The sequence below is a fragment of the Pteronotus mesoamericanus genome, unplaced genomic scaffold (assembly GCF_021234165.1).
Source record: "Pteronotus mesoamericanus isolate MK-2021 breed Mesoamerican mustached bat unplaced genomic scaffold, CSHL_Meso_final scaffold_54, whole genome shotgun sequence".
Taxonomy (NCBI): Eukaryota; Metazoa; Chordata; class Mammalia; order Chiroptera; family Mormoopidae; genus Pteronotus; species Pteronotus mesoamericanus.
Genome location: NW_026555321.1, coordinates 32595024 through 32622109, shown reverse-complemented (window position 1 = coordinate 32622109; position 27086 = coordinate 32595024). Strand labels below are relative to the sequence as shown.

Here is a 27086-nt window from a genome sequence, read left to right as displayed (position 1 = left end):
GGGGAAGGAACTAGACAAAGAACATGTATGAATGACCCATGGACATGGACAACAGAGTGGAAATTGACTGTTGGATTGGGGAGTGGGGGTGGGATGGGTGGAGGGTGTAAAGGGAGAAAAATTGAGACAACTGTAATAGAATAAACATGATTTATAAATTTAAAAAAACACTATAAAGTAAAAAAAAAAGTAATATTTTAAAAAAATGGGCAAAGAACCTGAACAGACACTTCTCCAAGGAGGACATAAACAGGGAACAGAGACATATGAAAGGATGCTCATCATTACTAGCCATCAGAGAAATTCAAATTAAAACCACAATAAAAAATAATAATAAAAAAACTGCTAGCTAATACGACGACAGGCAACGAAGCCGCCACTCTGCAGGTTCAGCATGGGGACGACACTGCCCCCAATTGCAAGAGCTAGCCAACCGTATTGGCCTCTGCCCTTCTGCGTAAGTTCCTCTCTCCACTACGGTCGGCGGGACCGCCCCCTAGCTCAGGGCCGCTATGATAGCGCCACCTAACTTCCGTTTCCGGGGCTGTCTAAGGGGCTCCCGGCTGCGTGATCTGAGCGCGTTGGGACCTGGGCGTGCGGGAGCCGGAAGGGTCTGCGCTGTGTACCGGTAACCGGGCAGGGGAGGGAAGCGGCTGGGTGTGGTACCGTTGGGAGAGAGGGGCGACCCTCATCTTGATATTCGGGCTAGTGCCAGGCTGGACTTCAGCCTGGTGTTGTGGAGTCCTTTTCGCTCCATCTCACGGGCCTTTACACCCTCTCGGGATTCCTGTTGACTAGGGCCCTGGGGATGTGTGTGCGGAGCCTGCCCCGGTGATTGGGTCTCTGTCCGGGGCAGGACACGTGCATTTACGGGCTTCAGCCTCCTTATTTAGAAGCAGGTCTTATTCACAGTGATTGTGAGCTCTTTAAGGGCAAGAATTGACTTAGTGTTAGACACTGTCGCTTGTCCCTGGTACAGAACAAGGACAGTGTAGGTACTCGGTGCCTACTTAGGTTGTTTTAGGTCGCAAAACCTTTAAAAATATGGTGAGAGCTTTTGATCCCCACTTCCCGTCTCTCTCACCCCAACCCCACCCATATTCAGGTACTGGAAATTTGGCTTACTATTTCAAATATTTCACCTCTTCTGATGCCTAATCATGGATCCCAGAGCCTGGCCGATAGTAGGCGTTCAGATACTTGTATTCAGCAGATGTTCAGTTTATCATTTTTAAACACAGGAAGCATTGCCTCCTTCACAGGACAAAGATAGATATCCTATTAGCAAGTTTTAGTCATGGGTCTGACAATGTGCCGTTCTCACTTAAGTCTACCAACAACTCTAGGAGAGAGGTATTACTTAATTCCCATTTTGCAGATGAGGAAATTCAGGCACAGGAGAATAATCTTGTCTTACGTCATTCAACCTATGAATGGTGAGGGCAAGAATTCAGATTCATACCTGAAATTCCAAAGGCCCATGTTCTTAAATGCTAGCCAAAAAAGGACAAGATGCAGAAATGTGTTGGAATGTGGTCTAGTAGCCTCTGTTTTTGAATTGTTAACTACTGTAGTTATGAGATGGCTATTTTCAACATGGGGAATCCCAAACCAGTCATCATATACTGTGGAAATCCTCTTATTTTTCTTTCTCCTTTTCTTCCACAGTATCTATATTGCTTGTTTAATAATATATTTTACATCTGTGTCCATGTTATTCATTCTTTTATCTTTGGTGAATACGGATTCAGGCGTGCTGTCTGAATATGACTATATCAGTTGTGTTGCCTTGTTCTTCTCGCCTTCCAACGCAGATATTTTTACTTATAGTAGAAATGTGAAGTGATAATGTTTGGAGATTTTTCGTTTTCTTTTCTGTACTGCTTTTGAAGGGACTATATCAAAGATATTGGAAGCACTGCCAATATGTCAGGTGTTCAAGAAGCCACTAACCAACTTCTGGATGTAAACCTTCATGAGAACCAGAGGTCTACACAAGTGACAGAAAGTGGCCCCAGAAGTGAGTCTGAGCACCTTCAAGTCACTATTGGAGCCACTGTACCTACTGGTTTTGAGCAAACAGCTGCAGATGAAGTGAGAGAGAAATTGAGGTCATCATGCAAAATCAGCAAAGACCGGGGCAAGATATATTTTGACATTTCAGTGGAAAGTCTGGCTCAGGTTTGAATGAAGCAATATTTAAAATAGTTTCCTAAATAGGTCATTTGTGAATATTTTCTATTGCATTTTCTATTGGGTACTGATTTGTAAGTTTGACTCGTAGGTTTGCTATATTTTTAGAAGTGATCCTAATATTTCCTGAGGATGAATTCACCAGAAGAATTCTATGTGACTTATGAAGAAATTCTAGGTTATCTGCTACACATCTTTGACTTTATTTACTTCACCATCTAGCTGAAGTTTAGACTTTAGGAGTGAGGCATAAATAAGGTTTGTTTGTTTTTTAAAAAAAAACCCTGTATCAAGAAATACTTGCTCAAAAGTAATTAGGAATCACACTGAAGGTGAGACATGAAAGTCAGCAAACTGCAATCCCACTAGAAGAAAAAGCTAAGCTATATCTCATTATCACTTAAGCAACATGAGGACATGGATTGTCCTTTTTTTTTTTTTTTTTTTTTTTTGATGTCGCCCAAGCTCTGAACGTGTGGCATGTAGTAGATACCCCCCAAAAATGTGTGGGATGAATTGGTATGCAAGTATTTTCCATGTAGTATTTTAGTAAATAAGATCCATAGCTTTGTGAAGATAGGCATGTTATTATCCTTTTTAGTCATTAGGCTTAGTAATAAGTAACCGGCCCAGGGTTGTTCAGCTAGTAATCATAGAGCTGGAGCTCAAACCCTGTGCTCTTAACCACTGCACTATGCAATGTACCCCAGAGAGCCATGAGGGAAATATGATAAAGCCTTACTTGACTATCTTTGTTTTTCCCTTCTCCCCCAAACCTGTGTTACCCACATAACACACTAAGCTTCTATCTTTCCACCTGTCCTTCCTTTTATCTAGAGGAATAGAAACTGATAGGTAACCAAAAAGATGGGAAACGAGATGTGGGGAAAATTTGAAATATAAATTATAGGTATAGTAGACTCCCCCCCAAATCCATGGAGTTGTGTTCTAAGACCTCTAGTTGATACCTAAAACTGCAGGTAGTACTGAACCCTATATACTGTTTTTTTCTATACATATATACCTATGATAAAATTTAATTTATGAATTAGACAGTGTCATGGGTAGAAGATTGATTTTTTAAAGGTTTTATTTATTTTTAGAGAGGGGAAATGGAGAGAGAAAAAGAGAGAAACATTGATGTGAGAGAGAAACATTGATTTGTTGCCTCTTGAACACGCCCTGACCAGGGACCAAAGCGCCTTGACCAGGCATGTGCCATGACAAATGGAACCAGTGACCTTTTGATTCATTGGACAAAGCCCAGCCAACTGAACCACACTGATCAGGGTGAAGATTGATTTTTGTCATATATCTTAGCAACCTCAGCATACAGTTTTTTTCTTCCCTTATTAAGTCATCAGCTTTCACCTTTTCACTTAAAAGAAGCACTTGACAGTTTCTCTTTGGCATATCCAAATAGCCAGCAAACCACATGCACCAATCCAGGGCGAATCTTAAGTAAAATAATAGTTACTAGAACACAAGCACTGTGATACCACAACATGGCTACTCAGTCACTAATGGATGGGTAGCATATACAGCACGGATATTCTAGTCAAAGGGGTGACTCATTGTCCCTGGTGGGATGGCATGAGATTTCATCAAGCTACTCAGAAAAGCATGCAGTTTAAAACTTAAGAATTCTTTATTTCTTCCATGTAACATTTTTGGGCAGTGGTTGACCATGTGTAACTAAAACCACAGAAGAAGGGACTACCTAGCCAGGTGGTTCAGTTGGTTGGACTGTCATCCCTTACACCAAAAGGATACAGGTGTGATTCCCAGTCAGGGCACGTATCTGGGTTGCAGGTTTGATCCTGGATCGGGGCACATACAGGAGGCAGCCTATCTGCGTTTCTCTCTCACGTTGATGTTTCTCTCTTTCCCTTCCTCTCTCTCTGCCTCTCTAAAAAATCAATAAAATCATATTCTCGGGTAAGAATTAAAAAGAGGGGGGACTATCATGTTAGCTGCTTTAATTTTATTTTTTAAAGGTTTATTTTCTTATTTGAGAGAGAGAGAAACATGGATGTGAGAGAGAAGCAGATTGGCCACTTTCTGCACATGCCCCAACAGGGGATTGAGCCTGCTACCTGGGCATGTGCCCTGATGGGAAATTGAATTGGCAACCTTTTGCTTATTGAATGATGCTTCAACAAACTGAGCTACACTGGCCAGGACCACATTAGCTGCTTTAAAGTCTTTGTACTTAGCCCTGGTCAGGTGGCTCGGTTGGAGCATTGTCCCATCCATCAAAACATTGTGGGTTCCATCCCCAATCAGGACACATACCTAGGTTGTGGGTTCGAATCAGGGCATGTACAAGAGACAATCGATCAATGTTTCTTTGTCTTGTTTCCTTCCTCTCTAAAATCAGTAAGCATATCCTTGGGTGAACATTTTAAAAAAATATATTTTTTAAGTCTTCTACCTAATTTTTATATTTAAATGTCAGTAGTTTGTGTGATTCAAATGTTTTCTCAGAAATTTGTTCCTAACATTTTTTTCCCTTACCAGGTTCATTGTCTGAGATCAGTTGATAATTTATTTGTGGTGGTTCAGGAGTTTAAAGATTACCAGTTCAAAGAAACCAAGGTGAGCCATGCCAGCCAAACATGGTACTAATTTGCAGCCATGATCCCAAAGAAATTATTTCTACTTTTCACATCCTGTCATTTAACATTACTTTTGCTTTTACAATATAAAACACTGGGAGGCTTTTACAATAAAATCCAGAGATTTGTTGACAGTCCATCCCAAAAGTTGTGTTTAAAAATCAGTATTGCAGTAGCTCAGTTGGTTAGAGCATGGTGCTAAAAACCAGTATTGCAGGGTGTAGAGAGTGGGCAAAATGGGTGGAGGGAGTCAAAAGGTACAAGATTCCAGTTACAAAAATAAGTCAGTCATGGGGATACAATTTAAACATGTTTAAGCATTAACCTTAGTTAATATTACTGTGTAGCATATTTGCAATTTCTAAGAGGTTAGATCTTAAAAAGTCCTCATCACATGAAAAAAAGAATTTGTAACTATATGGTGGTAAATATTAACTAGACATACTGTGATTATTTCGCAATGTATACAAATATTGAGTCACTGTATTGTACACTTGAAACTAAAATGTTATGTAAATTATATATACCTTGTTTTTTAAAAAGATGAAAGAATAATAAAATTTAAAAATCAATATTGAAAACATCAAAATTTATAAGAAAACAAATTGTTTGACGTTCTTACAAAAGATATATACCTTAGATTAGTTTTGCTGATATATATGGTTTCAAAGTAGAATTGCTTCCTGATTGCAAACCAAAGAGCAAGTGACAGTTTGTATCATCTACAAATAACACTTTCCTTTACCATTCTGCTTTTGCCTCATTTAACTTCATTTTTTGAAGTAAAGCCAAAGTAATATCTAAATATTCCTTCAGTTGTTAGGACAAAAGCTTTGTCTCCAACTTGTACTTAGCATCTGATTTGTAAATATTGAGATGCTGCCTAAGCTGAAGGTTGAAAATAGAGCTCAGTAAGGCTTTAATATTTTTCCACATTGCTTTTCAGTCAGGTTTCCATAATCAAATGCTTGAAAACTTTTTTCTGTTAGTTTTATTGCCTATATGAGAAATTACTTGTTTTTAAAAACTATGTTATGCTACTTAATTCTCTAATTTTTATTTATTGGCAAAAGGTTAATTTCCAAAACATTATTCAAAAACCAATCAAAGTGGTATGAACCCACAGCCTAGAAAAAAATAAAACTAGACGGAAAAGAATTCAGACTGAAAATAGATTAAAATTTTAATAACCAAAAGTGTAACTTTCAACACTAGTATAACTCTTTAGGCTTCTGATAGTCATTGCCAACTGAATTATATCTGGGAAAATAGTAAATAATAGGCAGGCTGCTGAAAAATTTTGCTGCTAAGTATTTCAAAATTTTAATGGCCATGAATAAATGTTAATAGGCCTTTTAAAACTATTAGACTTTTTAAAACTATAAGCTTGCTTTTTTTTTTTTTTTTTTAATTTTTAATTTCTTGGCCCTGTCCAGTACCTCCATTGGTTAGAGAGCATCTCGATACACCAAGGTTGTGGGTTTGATCCTCAGTTAGGGCCTATACAAGAAGCAATCAGTGAATGCATAAGTAAGTGGGAAAGCAAAAATCAGTGTTTCTCTCTATCTCCCCCTTCCTCTCTCTCTAAAATCAATACATAAAAATTTTTTAAAAATTAAATTCTTGTCTCTAACATACTAGGGCATTATTAATATTCTCTTTAATTCCTGCATATTTTCCATCTTAGAATTTGTATTATTTTGGTGTTTTTGATCTCTTAATTGGAGGTGAATTTGGTATTATGGAATAGTTCTGTGTGAGCCAGCTTTTTAGTGTTGCTTTGTGAGTAACTATAAAACTTTGCTGCTGAAGTCCTAAAAGAAGAGTAGCAGGTATTTAGGTGGATTTTCAGATCTGTGTGTGGGCAACCTCTTTTGTGTATGACCATGAAAAATTGTTAAGCCCTTCATTTGTGGACTTAAATTGCAACACACCCCAGTAAAACCTTGCTTTTAAATATTTGTTTCTAGCTTTTATCCTGTTGACCATCAATTTTAATCTTTGTAGCATTATAATTTCCTCTCCTTAAAAGCCTGTTAATTTAAGCATTTTAATTATTTTTAAGTATTTTTAAGTATTCAGATGATATCATGAATTTATAGCCTATTTTTTTAAAGGCTAGCATCTGTGACTTATTTTTCTTTGAGTTCTACAAACTCCTTTTTCTTCTTCTGGTGACTCACCTCATCTTCTTTCTGCTTTTCTATCTCTGCCTTGAGCTTTCGTTTTTACAAAGGTCTATTCTTACTACATTTTTTGATGCCATGTCGATGTGTTTGGTCATAGCTTTCAGCTGCTCTTTCGCATTGTCTTTCTGGTCAGGGTTTTTTCCCCCGCTATTTGTTTTCTGTACCTTTCCCCTTTTTTCCTTTTTTGTGTTTCTCTAAATCTTGTGCTGATAACTTTTGATAATTGCTCATTTTTTAAAAATATATATATTATTGGTTATGCTCTTACAGCTGTCCCATTTTTTTCTCCCCTTTATTCCCCTCTGCCCTACACCCCCACTCCCACAGGAATTCCGCCCTCTTTTGTTCATGTGTGTGGGCCATGCATGTAAGTTCTTTGGCTTCTCCATTTCCTATACATTCTTAACCCCCACCTGTCTATTTTGTGCCTCCTGTTTCTGCTTCTTATACCCTGCACCTTTTCCCCCATTCTTCCCCTCCCACTCCCCTTTGATCTCTATGTGATTCTGTTCCTATTCTAGTTGTTTGCTTAGTCTGTTTTTGTTTTCTTTAGGTTCAGTTGTTGATAGTTGTGAGTTTGTTGTCATTTTACTGTTCATAGTTTTTGATTTTCTTCTTTTTCTTAGGTAAGTCCCTTTAACATTTCATATAATAAGAGCTTGGTGATGATGAACTCCTTTAACTTGACCTTACCGGGGAAGCACTTTATCTGCCCTTCCAGTCTATGGTTCACAGGCTGGCGCTCAGTCCAAAACATGTGTGGTTGCCTCTCACACGCCCCCTAGTACGGGCCTGGCCCGCAACCCAGGCATGTGTCCTGACTGGGAATAGAACCAGTGACCCTTTGGTTCACAGGCTGGTGCTCAATCAACAGAGCCACACCAGTCAGGGCTGCCCTTCCATTCTAAATGATAGCTTTGCTGGATAGAGTAATCTTGGATGTAGGTCCTTGCCTTTCATGACTTTGAATACTTCTTGCCACCCCCTTCTTGCCTGCAAGGTTTCTTTTGAGAAACCAGCCACTAGTCTTATGGGAACTCCTTTGTAGGTAACTGTCTCTTCTTCTTTTGTTGCTTTTAAGATTCTCTCCTTATGTTTAATGTTGGGTAACGTAATTTTGATGTGCCTTGGTGTGTGCTTCCTTGGGTCCAACTTCTTTGGGACTCTCTGAGCCTCCTGCATCTGATAGGTTGGCTGTCTCTTCATCACTTAGTTCTATTTTTGGAGCTTTGATCTATTCTTTCATTTGGGCCATATTTCTTTGTCTCACCACACCTGTTACATTGGAAGGGACAGGGCCTTAAATATTCGCCAGGTCGGGGTAACCCAGGTTGCTGCGTTGTGATGCTGTATGGGGGCGGAGGGCACAGTATCTGAGAGGGAACAGTGCCACTTGCTCGGCTCTTGGCCAGCTTTCAGTCACTTGGTTCTCTACCCACAAGCAAATTCGGCTCTTCTGGTGCTGATTCCCTGGTGGGTAGGTTTGTGTACATTTTAGGACCCTGTGGATCTCTCCAATGAACTCTCCTGTGACTCTTTGAGTTTTTTCTGCCTCTGCAACTTCCACAGATTCTTACAGCCAGAGGTTTTGAGGCTTTCTTTTCCCGCATTGGAACGCTGGATTGTGCAGTCTATTTCTCTCCCCAGCTGTTCCTCCCGGTTTATCCGCACGCAAATGTGGGACCTCCTGGTCAGCCAGCCGCTGCCTTGCCACACATCATTTCTGCCCTGGCTGCCTGTCTCTGTCCCTTTTGCCAATCTAGATGAATGTTTCTTCTTTAATTCCTTGGTTGTTGGACTACCATACAGTTCGATTTTCTGGCAGTTCTGTTTATTTTTTTGTTTTTAAATTTGGTTTTGCAAAGAGACAAAGTGTATCTACCTATACCTCCATCTTGGCCGGAAGTCCTGATAATTGCTCATCTTTGATTAAGAGAGATCCTCTTGGACCTGCTGTTTAGAGGAGGTTCTCCTGAGAGAAGCCAGGAACTGTTCCAGGCCAGGAAGAAATCCCTGTGGTTCACTGTGAAGATCCTCCTGATAAAGGGCTGTCAGTGAATGAATTCTTCTCTTCTTCCTTCTTTTTTAAAAACAGCTTTACTGAGATATAATTTCTATACCATTAAGTTCTTTTACCCATTACTTCTCCCTAGCCTAAAGAGGTCAGCAGCTTTGGGTTATTTACTATGTAGAGTATTCTCCCCAATTCTACCTCACCAATGGACTGTTTCCAGCAAATAGAACTTATCTGTGAGATTCCTCGTTCAGTCTCCCTTTCTCCCCCCTACTTTTTGGTACAAATGAAGTCCAGTGCATGTACTTCTTCCCTGCTGTTTCCAAAGAAGAGTTTATTTGCTTTTGCATTGCACACTGCTCTACCGTTTATCTGAGATCAGTAGGCATTCATCCTCTCTGTCTTCATGCACATGTTTGACATTTCACTGCACTTGGGAATTCTTATGTTAACAATTCTCGTGTTATGGTTCAAGGTTATAGATATCATGCAGATATTTCTAAGGCAGAGTTGGTTATTTCTGTTTTTTCTTTTAGAATGGTTTCTGAAGAAAGAAAGGGGCTGTACCAGTGTTATTCCACCATGTCAACCCTAGATGCCCTTTTTAGGAAAATTATTTGTAAAAAGAATTGGATTTGCCAAACTTAAAATTTACCATTATTTTATTAGGTTTCAAGTAGTATCAAAGCCTTCACTTAGTTCCATTTCAAGTCTCAGTTTCATCAGCCAGCACTGATTTTGTTCTGCTTTGAGCCTGAGTAACATGTACTGTCTACCAGCACTCTGCAGTGGAGCTTTCAAGTGGAAATGTTTTGTGTCTGTGCTGTCCACCATGGTAGCCTCTGGCTACCAGTGTGTGAAATGTGGCTAATATGACTGATAAACTGAGTTTTTAATTTTAAATCATTGAAATATCAGTTGCTACCTGTGGCTGATGGCTGCTGAATTGAACAGCCTGGCTCTCTACCACGCATTTTAACATTAAATCACATTATCCAACAGCTGTTTTAATTAAGTACCTTTTGTGTGCCAGGCACCTTTCTAAGCATGTAGCTTATAACAATGGTCAAGACAGGTAGGGTCCTTCCCAGATACCTTCTGGGAGGAGCCTTGTTAGTGAACAATGCATAAACCTGGTAACCTTAGATAATGCTAAGCTCTGTAAAGAAAATAAAATGGGAAGAGAATGACTTGAGAGGACTACTGTAAGTAGAGCAGGTCTCTCAGAGGATATGCCTTTTAAATTGCTAGTAAGTAATGAGACGGGAGCCAGCAGTGCAAAGAGACCACTTGAACCAAATACCTTCCAAGCAGAGGAAGTGAGGGAGAGGATGATCCTGAAGTGATGTATGAGAAGTAGGCAGGAGTCAGATTATGTTGGGCTTTTTAAGGAATTTACATTTTTTTATGTGCTCTGGGAAGCTATTGACAGACTTTAAGCAAGGGAGGGGCACGATCAGATTTATTTTTTAAAAAGATGACTCTAGATACTATTTACAAATTGTATAGATAACTTTTTTTAATAGCAAGTTGGTTATTTTAACAAACATTACCTTAAAAAATAGTTAATATATACACACAGCATAAAATTCAAATGGTAGTCAGTCAGTAAGAGGTTAAGTTGCTCTTTCTCCCTGTCCTTCTTCCCCTCTTTCCCCTTGTTAGAGGTAACCACTGTTTTTAGTTTCTTATTGTTTACATTTTCATCTTGAAGCCCAACTTCCAATCTACCATTCTATCTTGTATTATTCTTAGTGGCTTAATTTACATATACCTTAATTTTAAATGAGATTTTTATTTCCTCATTACAGCCAATATTTTATTGACTCTTGTTTTGCACCCCTATGATTCCCAAAATAATGATTAATGTCGTCTGTGGACAAAGTAGGAATTTATTTGTTCAATTAAAATGGTGAGAAATAAATGGATCTCATCCTCTGTCTCTTGTAGGAAGAAGTCCTAAAGGATTTTGAAGAATTGGCTGGGAAGCTTTCATGGTCAGACCCTCTAAAAGTATGGAAAATTAACACCAATTTCAAGAAAAAAAAAACAAAACGCAAGAAGATAAATCAGAATTCAAGTAAAGAGAAGATTGATAATGGACAAGGAGATAAAAGAGATGAAAAAGATGTTAAAAAAGAGCTCACTAACAAAGCCTCAGATTCACATATTTTAGACTACTATGAAAAGCCAGCTATCAAAGAAGAGATATCAACATTAGTAGGTGATGATTTGGCATCTTGCAAAGATGAGACTGATGAGGGCTCAAAGGAAGAAACTGATCTTGAAGTGCTAAAGTTTAGAGTCACATGCAACAGGGCAGGAGAGAAACATTGTTTTTCCTCTAATGAAGCCGCAAGAGATTTTGGGGGTGCTGTTCAAGAGTATTTTAAATGGAAAGCTGACATGACCAACTTTGATGTGGAGGTAGGTACAGGATCTGATTTTGATGATTCAAGAAGGCTGTCATAGATTGAATTTTTAGACTAACCCAATCTAATGGATAATTAAACTGAGGGCACGGAGCTAATAGGGTGTGGCTGACAAGAGCATGGGCAGTGGAGACAGATCTATAGTAAGAATAGTTACTTGATTCCGCACTGTGTAACTTTAGACAAGACACTCTCTCTGAGCCTGTGTTTCAAATAGAGATGGTGGTAGTATATACCTCTAACTGTGTCCTGAAGGTTAAATGAGATCATACGTTTTAAGTATTTGGTGCATTAAAGTGTTAAATAGATGGGAAATATTAAGACTTGAGTTTTCTAATTTCTAATTTAGTACTTTTTTAACATTACCTGGACTTTCAGATTATGAAATGCAGCCAGACTTAATACATTTTTTTTGTTTTTGTGTGTCTTGCTTGTAGAGGTTTGCTACTAAAAGAAGTGGAGTACATTTTTTTTTAAGAGAGAGAGAGTTTTTATAAGAGTTTGTTTGGGCCGAGCTGACAACATATGCCTAACAGCAAGATCTCAGATGTTCCCCAGAGTGCATTTTTAAAACAAACCTCGATCTCCTAAAATCAGGACAACATTGCTAATACTCATCCTAGAGCCAGCTCTCCTCTTCCTTAAATTCTGCTAGATTCTCAAACCCAGATACCTCATTTTAGCATCCTTAGTGTCAATCATCTACTACATGGGTAATTCACATGTGGACCACACTAAGTTGTCTTTAAATCTCTGACAGCTTAAAAGGCCCCTAGCAGCTGATGTTTTTACCGAGAAGTCATTTTGTGTTGCTTTTGGGACACTTGAATCTGGGGCAAGTCACTTAATTCTCTCTGTGAGTTTTTCTTTTATTGCATATCAAATCAGAGAAACAATTCCCCATTCCCTTTTTTTCTCGTAACGGCTGTTATGAAAATGAATCGGCTAACTAGAACAGCAATGTCCAAAAGTTAGCAAGGGGTCTCAGATAATGGAACCATACCACCCGGGTTCAGATCCAATTTACAAGGCATATGACTCTGGGCAGGTAAGCAGACATCTTTGTGCTGCAATTTCCTTATCAATAAAAGGAGGGTAACAATACCTAGCTCAGATGGCATGAATATGAAATGAGGTAATGAATGTAAGGTGTGTAGAACACTGGCTTGCATATAGCTAGGTAAGTGGCACCTGCTGTTGCTAAGGTCCTGATGAGGAAATTTTAGAGAACATATTTTTTTTTCATTCTTTATTTGAATAGTTTATATTTAATTATGTTAGAAGAACTATAGGACAAAAAAAATTTCACAGACATTGAATCAAGTTTTGAAAAATATTAAGAAAATAATAGGTGATAAAGCAAATGTATAAACAAAAGTTAAAGTTTTAAAAATGTATATTAAACCCACAGACATTCCAAATATGTTTACATTATAAAAATTAGGGGGAAATATGGTTATAGCTAACTTAGAAGTACACTGAATGAAAATAAAAGAAAAACTAGATGTTAAAATTTAAAAGTAGTATAAACTACATGATTTCATTTATATGAAGTTCAAAACAAGACAAAACTAATATATAGTAAAAGTGATCAGATTAATAATTACTGGAAAGGGCAAAGGGAAGCCTTCTGGTTTGCTAGAAATATTGTATATCTTTATCTGGGTGGCAGTTACAGTGCATATATAGGCAAAAATTCACTGTGCTGCATACTTAAGATTTGTGTACTTTAGTGTATGCACAGTACCCCTCAATAGTAAAGTAAAAAAAAAATTAATAAACGCTGAAATTTCAAAATCTTAGTAATAAGTGGTTTGTACAATTCTAAAACTATTTTATTCTATCTTGTTTTATTTTAGGTACTTTTGAATATCCATGACAATGAAGTCATTGTGGGTATTGCATTGACAGAAGAGAGTCTCCACCGAAGAAATATTACACATTTTGGACCTACAACTCTTAGATCTACTCTTGCCTATGGGATGCTCAGGTAGGAGAATGGGTTTGCCATCTAGATTAAAGTGATAACATAATTTCAAGTTTCCCTTCAAAACACTTTAATTTCTTGTGAGGTACTGTGTTGGAATTTAGTGGGTAAAGAACAGGATAAAAAGCTGCTGATGATCTGTTCCTTTCCCTTGTATCCAGTGTTGATTCTTTGTGATCCTGAAAATATTATTTAATTACTACTTCAGTGTCATTGATTTTTAAAATGGGAATGATAGTTTTCATCTACCTCTTGAATGGGGTTGGGGAGAAAACATTACTCATTTAGAAATGTTTTCTAAACATTTCTGTTTAGAAAGAATATACTGTAGATTGGGAAATAGAGCAAATTTTACTTCGTTTCATTTCTGTCAGTGAAGCAGATAAAAGCAAATCTGTTTAAAAAATGTCTAATGTATAAATGAACACAGAGAACTTTTACTTATAGTTTTAAATTTTATAATCACTGCAACCCAGGAACTATCCTAGAATTTTTCCATTTCTTCAAATGTAAGACCTAGCTTGCTTTCTCCTTTCCTGTTTCCTTTTATATTGGGTACTTCTTTCTACCACTCAGACAAGTTGTCTTCTGTAGGTTTGTTTTTTAGAGTGCAAAATGGGTCTGCTGTGAGACTTAAAGGATTATTACTGAGGAGTAAATGCAGAAACATATGCAAAATACCTGCTATATACAGTGTCTGGCATATCCTGGGAGTCCTCTTTTATCAGCTCATCGACAAAGTCACAGTTCAGCACAGTTAGAAGCTATCAATTCGGTGACAATAGTAGACAACTGGAGATATTTGATTAAGGAAAAGTTTGTAGTCTTCATTCAACAAACATTTATTATCTCCTGCCAGGCATTGTGGTATAGGAACCAGGGATATGAATAGTTATTTTTGGTGCAAGTATTAGAAACCTAAGTAAGCTGGTTTAAGATTTTTTGAAAAAGTGATGATGGTGTGGGAAGGGGATTTATTGGAAAAACACTGAGAAGTCTTAGGGAATCCTTAGAAAACTGAAAGCCATGTTTCAAGAAGCATAGGAATGAGATCTTGTAAAACTACCTTTTAAACCTAGACAGTCACTTTGTCTCTCCTGGGAGTTTGTGGGCTCTTTTTTTCTGCTCATGTGTGCAAATGGCTACCCCTCATCTAAATTTACATATTTCCAATTTCAAATGATCAGCTTAATATTGCCTAGGGCTTCTAGCTCTTTATTCCCAATTCTTAGAAGAGAGAATCTGATTGACATAGCCTTGGTCAAGTGTTCTCCCAGACCCCAGCAATAACTGGGAGTATAGCGTTGCTTACTGCTGACAGGGTTGTCAAGGATTCTGTCGCCATTTATTGAGGGGCAGGAACAGGGAGGTGGAGCTGAACAGGTATTACAGTAAGAATCCAGTGGTATTCCAAAGAATCTCAAGTCTTGTGAGAGAGATAAATAATTACCTTACATGTAATAAATACCATAACACTTGTAGAATGTAAAGGGTTATCAGGGCAAAAGGAGAAACCTGATGACCCAAGAAGGGCGTGCTTCACAGAGGGTAACATTTAAGCCATTAACAGTAATGTCTAATCCTGACTCTATCACCTGTTAGTTTTGTATCTGTGGACAGGTTTTGCATCAGCTTATCTGTAAAATGAGAATAATAGTGACCTACCTCATAGGGTTAAATGAGATGATGCATGCAAAGAGTTAAATCCATGCCTGGCAAATACAGCATGTCCTCCAATGACATTGTTTCTTGTAGCAGGTGATGAGATGCCAGAGATGCTCTAAGAACTTAACTCTTGTTTATATCCATTAACCTGTGGTAAAAATTGGTTCCATTATATGTCATTTTGCTTAAGTGAGGAGTTACTATCTTAAGTACTCATAGTAAAGCAAATATTTTTATAGCAAGGTTAGTATTATCTTTAAAATTCAAAAGGAATGGAATACTGAATGTCTAATTGCCAGTCAACTTATATTAATGCATGTTCTACTGGCAATATGTTTGAAGTTCTTTTTTATTGTAACAATACAGGTTACATGAAAAACAAAAAATGTGTGTTCTAAAGACCTTCATGTATATTAAAAGACCTAGAAGCTAAAATCCATCTGGAATGAAATGGGATTTTAGATGATAATAAAAGGATATTTTGGTTATATGTAATGCTTTTTTTTTAATTGCTAGGATATAGAGTCAACATGTAATTACAAATTGATTTTTTAAATGAATATTGACTGGTGTTTCTTCATGCTAATATAACAGGTCCTTGATCTTACAGCTTCAGAAATAATCACTGTGGAAGCTTCAGCTACGGGTTAAAGTCTTTTCACATAGGCTGTTTTCTTTTCTTTAGGCTCTGTGCTCCTCAACCTACTGATATAATAGTCGATCCAATGTGTGGAACAGGGGCAATACCAATAGAGGTAATAACTTTTCTTTAGCTTTTAATAAGCAAATGTTACATCCAGAATGTCCTAGAACTAATAGGCACAACAGACATAATGAAATCACCAAGACTGGGTCAGTGGATCCAAGGGTTTTGAAAGCATTACTCTGGTAAAGCTGGAACTTTTTGTGTCAAGGATGTTACCACTTATTACAAAAGCAAGAACTTGGTAGATTGTAAATTCTATTTATTCAGTGGATTACAGAGGAGGCTGAGAATTACAAACTGGTGAGTCCCTTTTCTATGATGGACAAGCAGGTAGACTTGAATGGAAAAGATAATTGAAGGCACAAGCATAAACTGGAGGAAGGCATTTCATCCTTATAAAGTGATTATGTTTCTTAATCTATTTGGGTTCTTGGAGTAAGTATGGTTGTAAAAAGGGGAAGCCTATGGACAGTATTTAGTTTTTCCAAGAAGTCTAAATAAAGGTTACATGCCAAATGTTCCTAAGTAGTTTTTATTTTTTATTTTTTAAATTTTAATGTATTTTTTCCATTTACCATTTAACCCCTTTACACCTCCCTCTGCCCTCCCATCCCCAATCACCACACTGTTGTCCATGCCAATGAGTCCTTTTTCCTTTTTGCTTGATCCCTCCACCTCCTAATCCATCCCCCACATAACTACCATCCTGCTCTCTGTGAGTCTGTCACTATTTTACTTGTTAGTTCAGTTTGTTCATTTGATTCTACATGTGAGTGAAATCACATGGTATTTCTCTGACTGGCTTGTTTCACTTAGCATAATGTTGTTTTCCAGGTCCATCCATGCTGTCCCAAAGGGTAAAATTTTCTTCTTTTTTAAGGCCAAGTAGTCCATTGTGTAAATGTCCCATAGTTGTTCTAGCCACTTATCTGCTGATGGACTTTTGGACTGAATCCATATCTTAGTGATTGTAAATAACGCTGCAGTGAACATAGGGGTGCTTATGTTCTTTCGAATTAGTGTTTTGGGTTTCTTCGGGTATATTCCCAGAAGTGGGACCGCTAGGTTAAAGGAAGCTCCATTTTTAATTTTTTAAGGTATCTCCATACTGCTTTCCACAGTGGCTACATGAATCTGCATTCCCACCAACAGTGTAAAAGAGTTATTCTTTCTTCACATCCTTGCCAGCACTTGTTTGTTGATTTGTTGATGATAGCCATTCTGACAGGTGATACCTCCTTGTGGTTTTAATTTGCATTTCTCTGATGATCAGTGACATTGGGCATGTTTTCATATGTCTACCAGCCATCTGTATGTCCTCTTTGGAGAAGTGTCTATTCAGAACCTTTGCCCATTTTTAGTTGGATTGTTTGGATTTTGGGGGGTGGTTTTTGGTGATGAGTTTTATAAGTTCTTTACAAATTTTAGATATTAACCCCTTATCAGATGCATTGGTGAATATGTTTTCCTATTCCATGGGTTGTCTTTTTATCCTGTCTGTGGTTTCCTTGGCTGTGCAGAAGCTTTTTAGTTTGATGTAAGCACTCTATAGATTCAACACAATTCCTATCCAGATTCCAATTATGTATCTCACAGAACTAGAACAAATATTTCAAAAATTTATATGGAACCACAAAAGGACCTGCGTAGCAACAGCAGTCCTGAGAAAGAACAACAAAGTTGGAGGAACCACACTACCTAATATCAAACTATACTATAAGGCCATGGTAATTAAAACAGCTTGGTACTGGCATAAAAACAGATACATAGATCAATGGAACAGAATAGAGAGCCCAGAAATAAACCCGCACTTTTATAGCCGATTCATATTCAACAGAGGAAGCAAGCACATACAGTGGGCTAAAGATAGTTTATTCAGTAAAATGGTGATGGGAAAATTGGCCAGATATGTGCAGAAAAATGAAACTAGACCACCTTCTTACACTACACACAAGAATAAATTCAAAATGGCTTAAAGACTTAAACATTAGACCTGAAACCATAAAAATCCTAGAAGAAAACATAGGCAGTAAAATCTCGGACATTGCTTGTAGCAATATTTTATCTGATTTATCTCCTCTGGCAAAGGAAACAAAAGAAAAATAAACATATGACTACATCAAATGTTCTTAAGTAGTTTTTAAAATGGCTGTGACGTTGAGAGTACTCAAAAATTGCCTGAGCAAAGGAAGAAAGGGAAAGTCATTGTTTAAGTGAAGAACATTTAACAGGAGAGTTTCCTTGAATCAATATTATCTGTTTTTTTATAAATAATTTAGAAGAGGGCACTCCCAGTAAAATTGCTTAAGTTTGTGAATCATAGTAAGTTCTTACATATAGTACACTAAAGCCAATGAGAGATACCATGTACCAGCAATTTTCAACTGGTATGCTGCAAAAATATTTAAAACATGCAATACCTGACTGTTTAGTCAGGGGCACTGACCTCTTTTTCCCTTAGATGATCAAATTTTAAAAATGACAACAGTCAACACAGTAATAGCTATCTGGTATGAATGCCCTTCTTGAACCACAAATACATAGAGTTGCATCTTACTGGTCATGTCACATAACAAGGTTGCATCTGATTTGTTAATTCTTGGTACCACAAATCCGTATATACAAGTATGCACGTGAGGTGTTTTTGTTTTTTTTTTAATTTTTATTTATTGATTTTAGAAAGAGAGAGAAAAACATCGATTTTTTGTTCTACTTATTTATGCATTCATTGGTTGATTGTTGTATGTGCCCTAATCAGGAATCAAACCCATAACCTTGGGGTATTGGGACAATGCTGTTAACTAACTGAGCTACCTGGCCAGGGTTAGGCACCTAGTTTTTTGAAAAGTCATTTTGGAGCAAAAAGAGTAGGTAATTACTATTATTATTTTTTGTAAATCAATCAAAATTATACCTTTTTTTTTTTTTTTTGTCAGATTGGCAACAAAATTTTTTTTGTTGTTGTGCCACAGAATTTTACAAATTATATGTGCCAAGAGATGAAAAGGTTTGAAAATCCCTGCCATAGATTCTTTGAGTGGGCAGAAACTGGATAGGTGAGCAAGTCCAAAATAATTTACAAAGGGAAAAGTAATCCAGAGTGCAATTAGAAAATCACATCTGTCATTTGGGAATTAAAACCCCAGAAAGAGGCCTGACTGGTGTGGCTCAAGTGGGTTGGGTATCATCCTGCAAACCAAAAGGTCTCCAGTTTGATTCCTTGTTGGGACACATGCCTGGGTTGTGGGCCACGTCCCCAGTTGGGAGTGTGTGAGCAGCAACCAATCCATGTTTCTCCCACACATCGATGTTTCTCTTCCTGCCTCCTTTCTTCTCTCTCTAAAAATAAATGAAATCTTTAAAAAATTTTTTTAAATATTAAATAAATCTCAGAAGGAAGTCATAGTAGTTTAGATGACTACTGTTTTCTGCTCACATCAGAGAGATTTACTCTGGCTAAAGAGGCCGACACAGTGAAAATTCATTTGTTGTCAAGAATAATTCTGGGAACAGAGCAGAGTGTTTTTTCTTCAGCATTAAGCCATGATGTATTAATGAGATAGCAGGGAAATAGCATGACTACATGTCAAAAAATACATAACAGAGCTAAAAGTCCAGAGAAGACTCCTACCCACCCCCCAAAGAAAAAGATAAAAAGAAAAAGTTTGAGGCATTTCCATGTAACGGTAGAGATGAGAATGTAAATGTAGAAAAACTTAAGCTGGTATTTGATTAAAATGAGTAAAATTGTCAATGGAATTGACATGGTGTATATATAGATTTGTTCACCAAAGTGTAAAATACTTGATTTGCCATACTCCCCATAAAACTCAAAAGTATTACAAAACCCATCTCTAATTTCAGAGACTGAAAATCTAAATAGGTGTTGAAGAAAAAAATGAATGTTGGGGAATTAGAATCACATGAGAGGCTTTCATCAAACTTTCTAGGTCTCTTCCACGTCCCCTGCACATCACCCTTCTACATCACCCTCAAGTGCCTAGGTGAAGGAAGAAGCTGTGAAGCACTGTGTTCATGGATGAGGGTGCATTACCATTTATAAAGGAAAAGGTGTATGTCACTCATCCCTAAACAGAGTGCAGAACTTTCTCTGCCTTCATGTCAGAAAACTGTTAATTTGCATAGAACATTGTTCAGACCTAAGGTAGTTATGTCACCTCATTCTACAAATGACATGTAAAACACCTTGGTATTTATATTCTGTTGACATGTTTTTGACTTGAACTTACAAAATCCTTTCAAGGTTATGGTAGTTATTTAAAAGCCTATACAATGGACATTACATTCTATTTTGAAATTCTCAAATATTCCAATATATCAGATTATGTAAAATCCCATAATCACAAAAAGATATGAGTTGCTCATTTTGATTTGGTTTCTTTCTTTCTTTCTTTCTTTCTTTCTTTCTTTCTTTCTTTCTTTCCTTTTCCTTGCCTCCCCTCCCCTCCCCTCCCCTCCCTCCCCTCCCCTCCCCTCCCCTCCCCTCCCCTCCCCTCCCCTCCCCTTCCCTTCTTTCTTTCTTTCCTTTCTTGAATATGTTTATTAAAGCTCTGGGGACAGTGAAACAAAGGAAGGGTTAGGGCGGAAGAAGCAACAGGAGAGCCTAGGTGGTGCTCTGCTTTGGCTCCCTAGAAACGTTGTAGAAAAGAATTGAGCCTCAATGGGGCTGCTGTTAGCTCATTGAAAAGTTGGAGAAAAGGGCTACCCGTTGCTCACCTGGTTGCAAGTCTGTGGGGACTCTTAGAGTTTGGGAGAGAAAAGTATAGATGCACCCTGAGGGATGGAAGGCATGGGTGTGCTTCAGAGAGAACCAGCCAATTTGGTTGTGTTTTCAAACTACATTTGTATTTAAGGTCTGTAATACATATTATGTGCCAGGTACTGTGGCTTGAGAAATTGAATAAAAAACCAGACCTGAGTTTACAGATTAATTAAGAGTCAGACAGGTGTAAAAATAATTAAAAAGAGAAAGAGTGCAGTAACAGATATGTACAAAGTGCTTTGGGGAGGGGCATATGAAGCAGCTTGGAGAGTTGGGGTGCATGTCACAGAGCAAGATCTTGAAAGATGAGTAGTTCAGCAAGCAGAGAAAGAACAGGGCATTTCAAGCAGGGAAAGTAGCAAAGCTGATAACATAGAGTGCCTTGCCACTTTAGAAAAGCATTGGACTATTGGATTCAATGTCTTGTTTATTGATAATCAATTGGAATGATTTTTTCTTTAATCATGTTCTTAGTTTGCTACTTTTATTTCAATGTATGCTTTTTGTCTTCTAGGGGGCTACTGAATGGTCTAATTGTTTTCATATTGCTGGTGATAATAATCCATTGGCCGTGAATAGAGCAGCAAATAACATCTCATCTTTACTGACCAAGAACCAAATTAAAGGGTAAAATTTTTAAAGTTTCTGTAGCATTTCTTAGATACTGACTTTGTAACTAATACCCACAGTGCACTGTGACATCATTTAACCAAAATGAATATATCGAGACTCCATTTAAATTTTTAAAGATTATTGAAAGTGAGTTATATTTAAAAAATATTTTTAGCTATACTTTCCCTGTCCCAATGCAACTATTTTTATTTCTGTCTTCCTTTTTCTTTTTCCCCACATAGTGGAAGAATATTTTTAATAACTACATAATATTTCATTCTAGAGAAATTCTATAATTTATTTAGCCTTTCCTTTATTAATTGGCACTTTTTAATTGGCACTTTTTAAAAAAAACCTAAGTTGCTCCCTGGCTCGTGTGGCTCAGTGGATTGAGTGCCAGCCTGTGAACCAAAGGTCGCCTGTTCGGTTCCCAGTCAGGGCACAGGCCTGTGTTGTGGGCCAGGGCCCCAGTTGGAGGTGTGCGAGAAGCAACTCATAATGTATCTCTCACACATTGATATTTCTTTCCCTCTCTTCCCTTCTCTAGAAAAATAAATAAATAAAATCTTTTTAAAAAATTAAAAAAATCTTGAGTTGTGAGAGACTTCAAAACCATCCATCCCATGGTTCCTACATATCCTACAAGAAATCCTAACCATTGTTTTTCCAGCTTGTGTAAACACTCCTAATGACTTGTCTCTGAGGGCTCTTGATTCCCTCTTTGCACAGCTAGTCTTATCTCTTAGTGAACTGAATTTCTCCCTGAACCTCCTACAGATTTTTCCCCCCTCCCACCTGGGTCCATAAAAAAAAATTTTATCTCTGTGTCACATGATGATTAACATCAGATATTGGAAGAGCTACCAATCCTCCCCCTTCCTCCATCCTTACTCCTCCAAATCCTCTCTTCTGCAAGCAAAATATTCCAAGTCTTTTAAATGTATCTTTTTGAAATCTGTGCATTGGAAGTCCATTAGCCTATAGGAAATTTTGTTTTTCAGCTGAGATACGTGTTACAGTATTAAGCCCTAGGCCACTACAACAGATAGATTTGATGACACCATCTGTGCCAGCCTTTCACCATTCTATCAAATCTCAACTGTCTTTGGGAAAAATTGGTTGAAATGTCACTTAGTCTGCAACTTCTTACCAGAGGCTTCATCATAATTATTTCTTTGGTTTTCAATGCCAGTGTCCTTCATTTTCTTATAAAGTAGCAGGAGTAGGTAGTCATCAGCAGATGTCAGGTTTTTTAAGTGCTTACCATCCTGAGTACATAGCCCAGAAGTCGTATATTCCATGATTGGCCTTAACAGATCCAGAAACACCTGCCTTCATAACACTTCGTGTAAGGTTTATATTTGTAAATTTTTTAAAAATATATATTCATTTTATGCAAATATTTATTTATTACTTATACATGGTATACTTGTTACTATTTTATATCTGTATATATATTTTTAATTTTTAATTTATTGATTTTAGAGGGAGGGAGACATCAGTTTTTGTTTTTCCATTTATTTATGTATTCTGTGGTAGATTCTTATATGTGCCCTCACCGGGGGATCTAACATGCAGCCTTGGTGCTTAGGGATGATGCTCTAACCAACTGAGCTACCCAACTGGGGCTTATGTCTGTATATTGATTGTCCTCTTTTCTTTGCTCATTTTGTTTTTCCCCTTTTGATTAGAATCACCAGTGCTTTGTATTGTTCTTTCATATACTACTTGTTCTGTGGTTTATGCTCCATACCTTTTGTTTTTATTCCTATCTCCTATTGAGGTTTTAAAGTTTATCTAAAATCTTAAGTTATTTGCTCTAAATATCTTTTCAGTGATAAAAGTTTTTATTAGAGCTGACTTTCAATGCAAAGTACTCCTGTTGACCATACTCTATAGATTTTGATAATTCTCTATTTTAGTTACTTTCTACATTGTTAGTTGTATACTTGGCTCTCTGATCAGTTGTTTAGGATGGTGCTTTTCAAACTTGAATGTGCCTATGAATCGCCTGGGATCCTATTAACATACAGATTCAGATTCACTAGGTTTAGAATGGGACCTAGGAGCCTGTATTTCCTAGCAAGCTGGGCGATGTTGATGCTGCTGGTCTATGGCCCAACTTTGAGTAGCAAGGATAGTTTTATTTTTGATAATTTATATTTTATTACGATGAGTTTTTATGGTATATTTTGATTCACATTAGATTTTCTAGAGGGTTAGTACATGACCAGGCTTTTTTTGAAAACTGATAGACATTTTAAAACATTGTTTTTCTATTTTCTGAATATTTCCTTCTTTTTCAGACCCTCTTGGGCACTTTCACTTTTTAATCTGTTTGATCTGTACTATTTCTATCAATCTAACTGAACTTTTTAATATTTTTGACTTAAGTTGTTTTGTTGCAGTTATTGGTGCTGATTGTAAAGCTCTATTTTCAATATCTGTGGTTTTCCTCATTATATAGTGATTGCCTTCACTGCATTTTTTTGCTTAAGTTCTTTATCAAATATCAATAGTATAACTATTCCTTTTGGTTCATAATCTTCAATTTGCCTTTTATTCTTAATCTGTGTATTATTGCTTGTTGTATCTTATTAAACCAGTAGCGTTGCCTTAATGAGATTGAAATCATGTTTTTGTCTCCTGTCATCTATTTAACTTTTTTTTGCTTCTTGTTTATTAATAATATGATACATATATTTGTTTTTTAATTTTAAAGTACCTCTATATTTACTAATTTTACATATATTCTTTTTAAGCTCCTGTTATCACTACATAGATTTACCAAGCTTTATCCTTCAGATGTCTCATTTTTTCCTCTTTAGCATTGTTTCCAATGTCTTTTTCATCAGTGTTTTATATCATCAGTTACATAATATACCATCTCAACAGTTTTCAAAATTGTCTATTGCAGTTGTGTTGCAATCTTTTATCCTTAATCCTTTTTCTTAAATCATAAGTGAAGCAGATGTAATCTTTTAGCCAAATCTAACAACTTAAATATATTTGTCATTCTTACAGCTTTGGTTATGATAAGTTTTATTTTATAATTTTATACTTTCTACATTTTACTTTTAAAATTTTGATTATTGATAAAGTCAATATCAATTGATATTTTAGTATCATTTTGTATTTTATATCAGGGTCTTCAGAAAGAAACTTTTGTAAAGTTCATACTTAATGTGTTAAAGCACCTTTCCTTTGTCCTCACAGCAAACTGTCCTGGGGCTTACCCATAGATGCTATTCAATGGGATATCTGCAATCTGCCTTTGAGAACTGGCTCTGTGGACATTATAGTAACAGACATGCCATTTGGAAAAAGGTGGGATGTAGTTTTTTTAAAAATAGGTTTTACCTTCACTTGTTATACTAGTACCCACATGTCTTCTAAAACCTATTTTCTTTGAGTCTATGTCAGAAATCTTTCATTCCTTTCAGCAGATTGTCAGCAGAGCAATTTTTTAAAAAAAATTTAACAAGATGATGGATTCATCCATTTTTTTCTTCTGAAAACTGAGGAATGTATTAACTACATTTTAATCCTGACCATCACAGGAGGTTCATCCACTTTAAGTCCATCCTTGAATTATATGATACTTCACACAGAAAGGTTGAGGAAAATTTGGTTTTGTTCTCAGTATAAATGATTCTTTCACTGATGTGGTTTCTGTAATTTGCACATAATCATTAAGAGGACAGTTTGTATGCTTAAAGTTATGTTTTTTTTCTCTGATTAATCTGATTCAAAATTCTCTGCAATTTAGTTAAATGTGATTGCTCATTTCCTTGACGTATAACAGCAAAGCTATGGCTTCTAAACAGCAACTGTTTTTCATATCTCAGGATTTTCTTATTGCAATGAATTTTTAATAACGTCTCACTTAATCCTAGATATTTTTTGCAACAGTGTTTGACTCAGTGGACCTTCTTTTATAGGATGGGCTCCAAGAAAAGAAACTGGAACCTTTACCCAGCTTGCCTATGGGAGATGAGCCGTGTCTGTAGACCAAGGACAGGTCGAGCTGCACTACTTACTCAGGACAAGAAATGCTTTATCAAGGTGCTGTACAGTAAATCAGAAACTCGGCCTGTGGCGTCTTTATGATCTTAAGTAGACCCGGGGATACTAGTTTCAGCAGGATTGTGCTCCTTATCCCCAGTGTTTCTTAACTGGCAGCTAAGACTCCTGGTTGGCCTAGAAGCAGGTAGGTCATAGAAGTTAATTACTTTTATGCCTTTTATGTATACACAGGCATTATCTGGAATGGGACATGTATGGCAGAAGGTGCATACTGTCTGGGTGAACATAGGTGGTCTTCATGCTGCAGTCTACCTTCTGAAACGTACACCTCAAGCTTTTGTTCATCCTTCAGAACAAGATGGAGAAAGAGGAACTCCTCGGTAATGCAAAAATGAAGATGATTAATGGAATTTGTGCTTCCCGACACTGGAAATGCCAGCATGAACTTGCTTTGAGAAAAACAGTATTGACAAAGTGCAGTGTGCACTGTTTAAATTGGTCTAAAGTTCTTCACCCTGGTTAGCAAAAGGTGTGAATGTATGGTGGAACTGAAAGTCTTGGGAGAAAACTTTTCTTTTGAGCTGTTGTGAAGAAGTAGCTGGGCAAATTAGTACTTTTAAAATGCTTTAAAGATGCTAAACCTACTAAAATGCTCTTGGATTTGGATTTAGAACATTTTGTTTTTCAGGCTTTATACCAGTTCCTATTTTCCATTGTAGCCACCCTGGCCTAATGGAAAGGCAGAGAACATAATCATAGCATCTTAGGCAACACAGATATTGCCTGTGTAGCTTTGCTATTTAGTTGTTCAAGTTTTTACCTCAACCTTTAAAAAATGAAGCATTATTAATTTTGTGAAATAGTATTTGCCTCATGACAAAATGAAGTCTCACAAGACCTATAGGAAAGTTTACCATCTGCCTTAATTAAAATATGCATCTGTTATTCAGGTTAATACATAGAATAGAGGACTAGAATTTAGCAAAGGAATTACAAAGATACATTTTTATTTGTAAATAACAGCAAGTACATTGATAGATTAAGTATGGGACCAACAGGTAAAATTTAAAGAAATTTTATTTTTCTTTCCATACACGAAAGTGGTGTTGCTTTTCAAAGTCAAACATAAATTTGACAATATTTTTGGTTTCTTAAAAGAACTAATGTATGTTTGAATTTAAAACTTCATCTAAGTTCTTGGCTATTTTCTCTTGAGTCACTGTCCATGTTTAGATGCTCTTCTAATTGCAGAAAGACCTTTTTGAGATAGTGGAAAATAAAATGATCTCAACATAATACTAAGTCCTTGTGATAAATAGTGTTTCCCTAGGACACAGTACTTGGGATTTTATGTGGCGTTCTTTAAAGTATTCAGAGTTTATTTTGTCATTTCTGGCTGCACTGAGCTTAGATTTTCAGTGTTGCGTTAGTGGTATAATAGTACTCCTCATACTATCTTTTGATGTCTCACATTTAGAATAAAAGGAAATAATACTTCTTTTCTTTGAAAGAATCAAGTTCACATTAGCAGCACTGCCAACATTCCTAGTCTGGTATTCTCTCTTATATACTACCTCACTCTTAAAGATGAGTATTTTATATCCTAGCCTGGAGTTTTTACCATCATCAGAATGTAGCTACACTTTGGGTTCAACATAAAACAGCTTTTTACCTGACAAAAAACAACATTTAAACTCCCAAATATTGGTCAGTATAGTCCACAGAAATGGAAAGTATAAGGACCCATGTCCATTTACACACACCACTGTGTAGCAAGTGCATGGCACAGTACCTTCATGAGTGGACATTTAATATTTGATGAACAAGTATTTTTGTATATTGGCTGTTTTTAAGTACAACA

At 36.9% G+C, this 27086-nt stretch overlaps 1 protein-coding gene across 1 annotated transcript; it reads left to right on the top strand.

Moving 5' to 3' along the window:
- The first annotated feature begins 546 nt into the window (after positions 1 to 546).
- On the top strand, positions 547 to 26554 carry THUMPD3 (THUMP domain containing 3). Its single transcript, XM_054595591.1, has 10 exons — positions 547 to 628; positions 1893 to 2181; positions 4714 to 4791; positions 10965 to 11441; positions 13306 to 13436; positions 15784 to 15853; positions 21102 to 21214; positions 24416 to 24526; positions 25141 to 25264; positions 25457 to 26554. Exons 2-10 carry the CDS (start codon positions 1927 to 1929, stop codon positions 25607 to 25609), a joined length of 1512 nt encoding a protein of 503 aa, XP_054451566.1. The 5' UTR covers positions 547 to 628; positions 1893 to 1926; the 3' UTR covers positions 25610 to 26554.
- Positions 26555 to 27086: the final 532 nt, after the last annotated feature.

Excerpts from the sequence above, each read along its gene's own strand:
- THUMPD3 (XM_054595591.1), top strand. The coding sequence starts at position 1,927 with ATGTCAGGTGTTCAAGAAGCCACTAACCAACTTCTGGATGTAAACCTT. Across the intron at positions 11,442-13,305 it reads TGACCAACTTTGATGTGGAG|GTACTTTTGAATATCCATGA; the intron begins GTAGGTACAGGA and ends GTTTTATTTTAG. Across the intron at positions 24,527-25,140 it reads GACATGCCATTTGGAAAAAG|GATGGGCTCCAAGAAAAGAA; the intron begins GTGGGATGTAGT and ends CTTCTTTTATAG.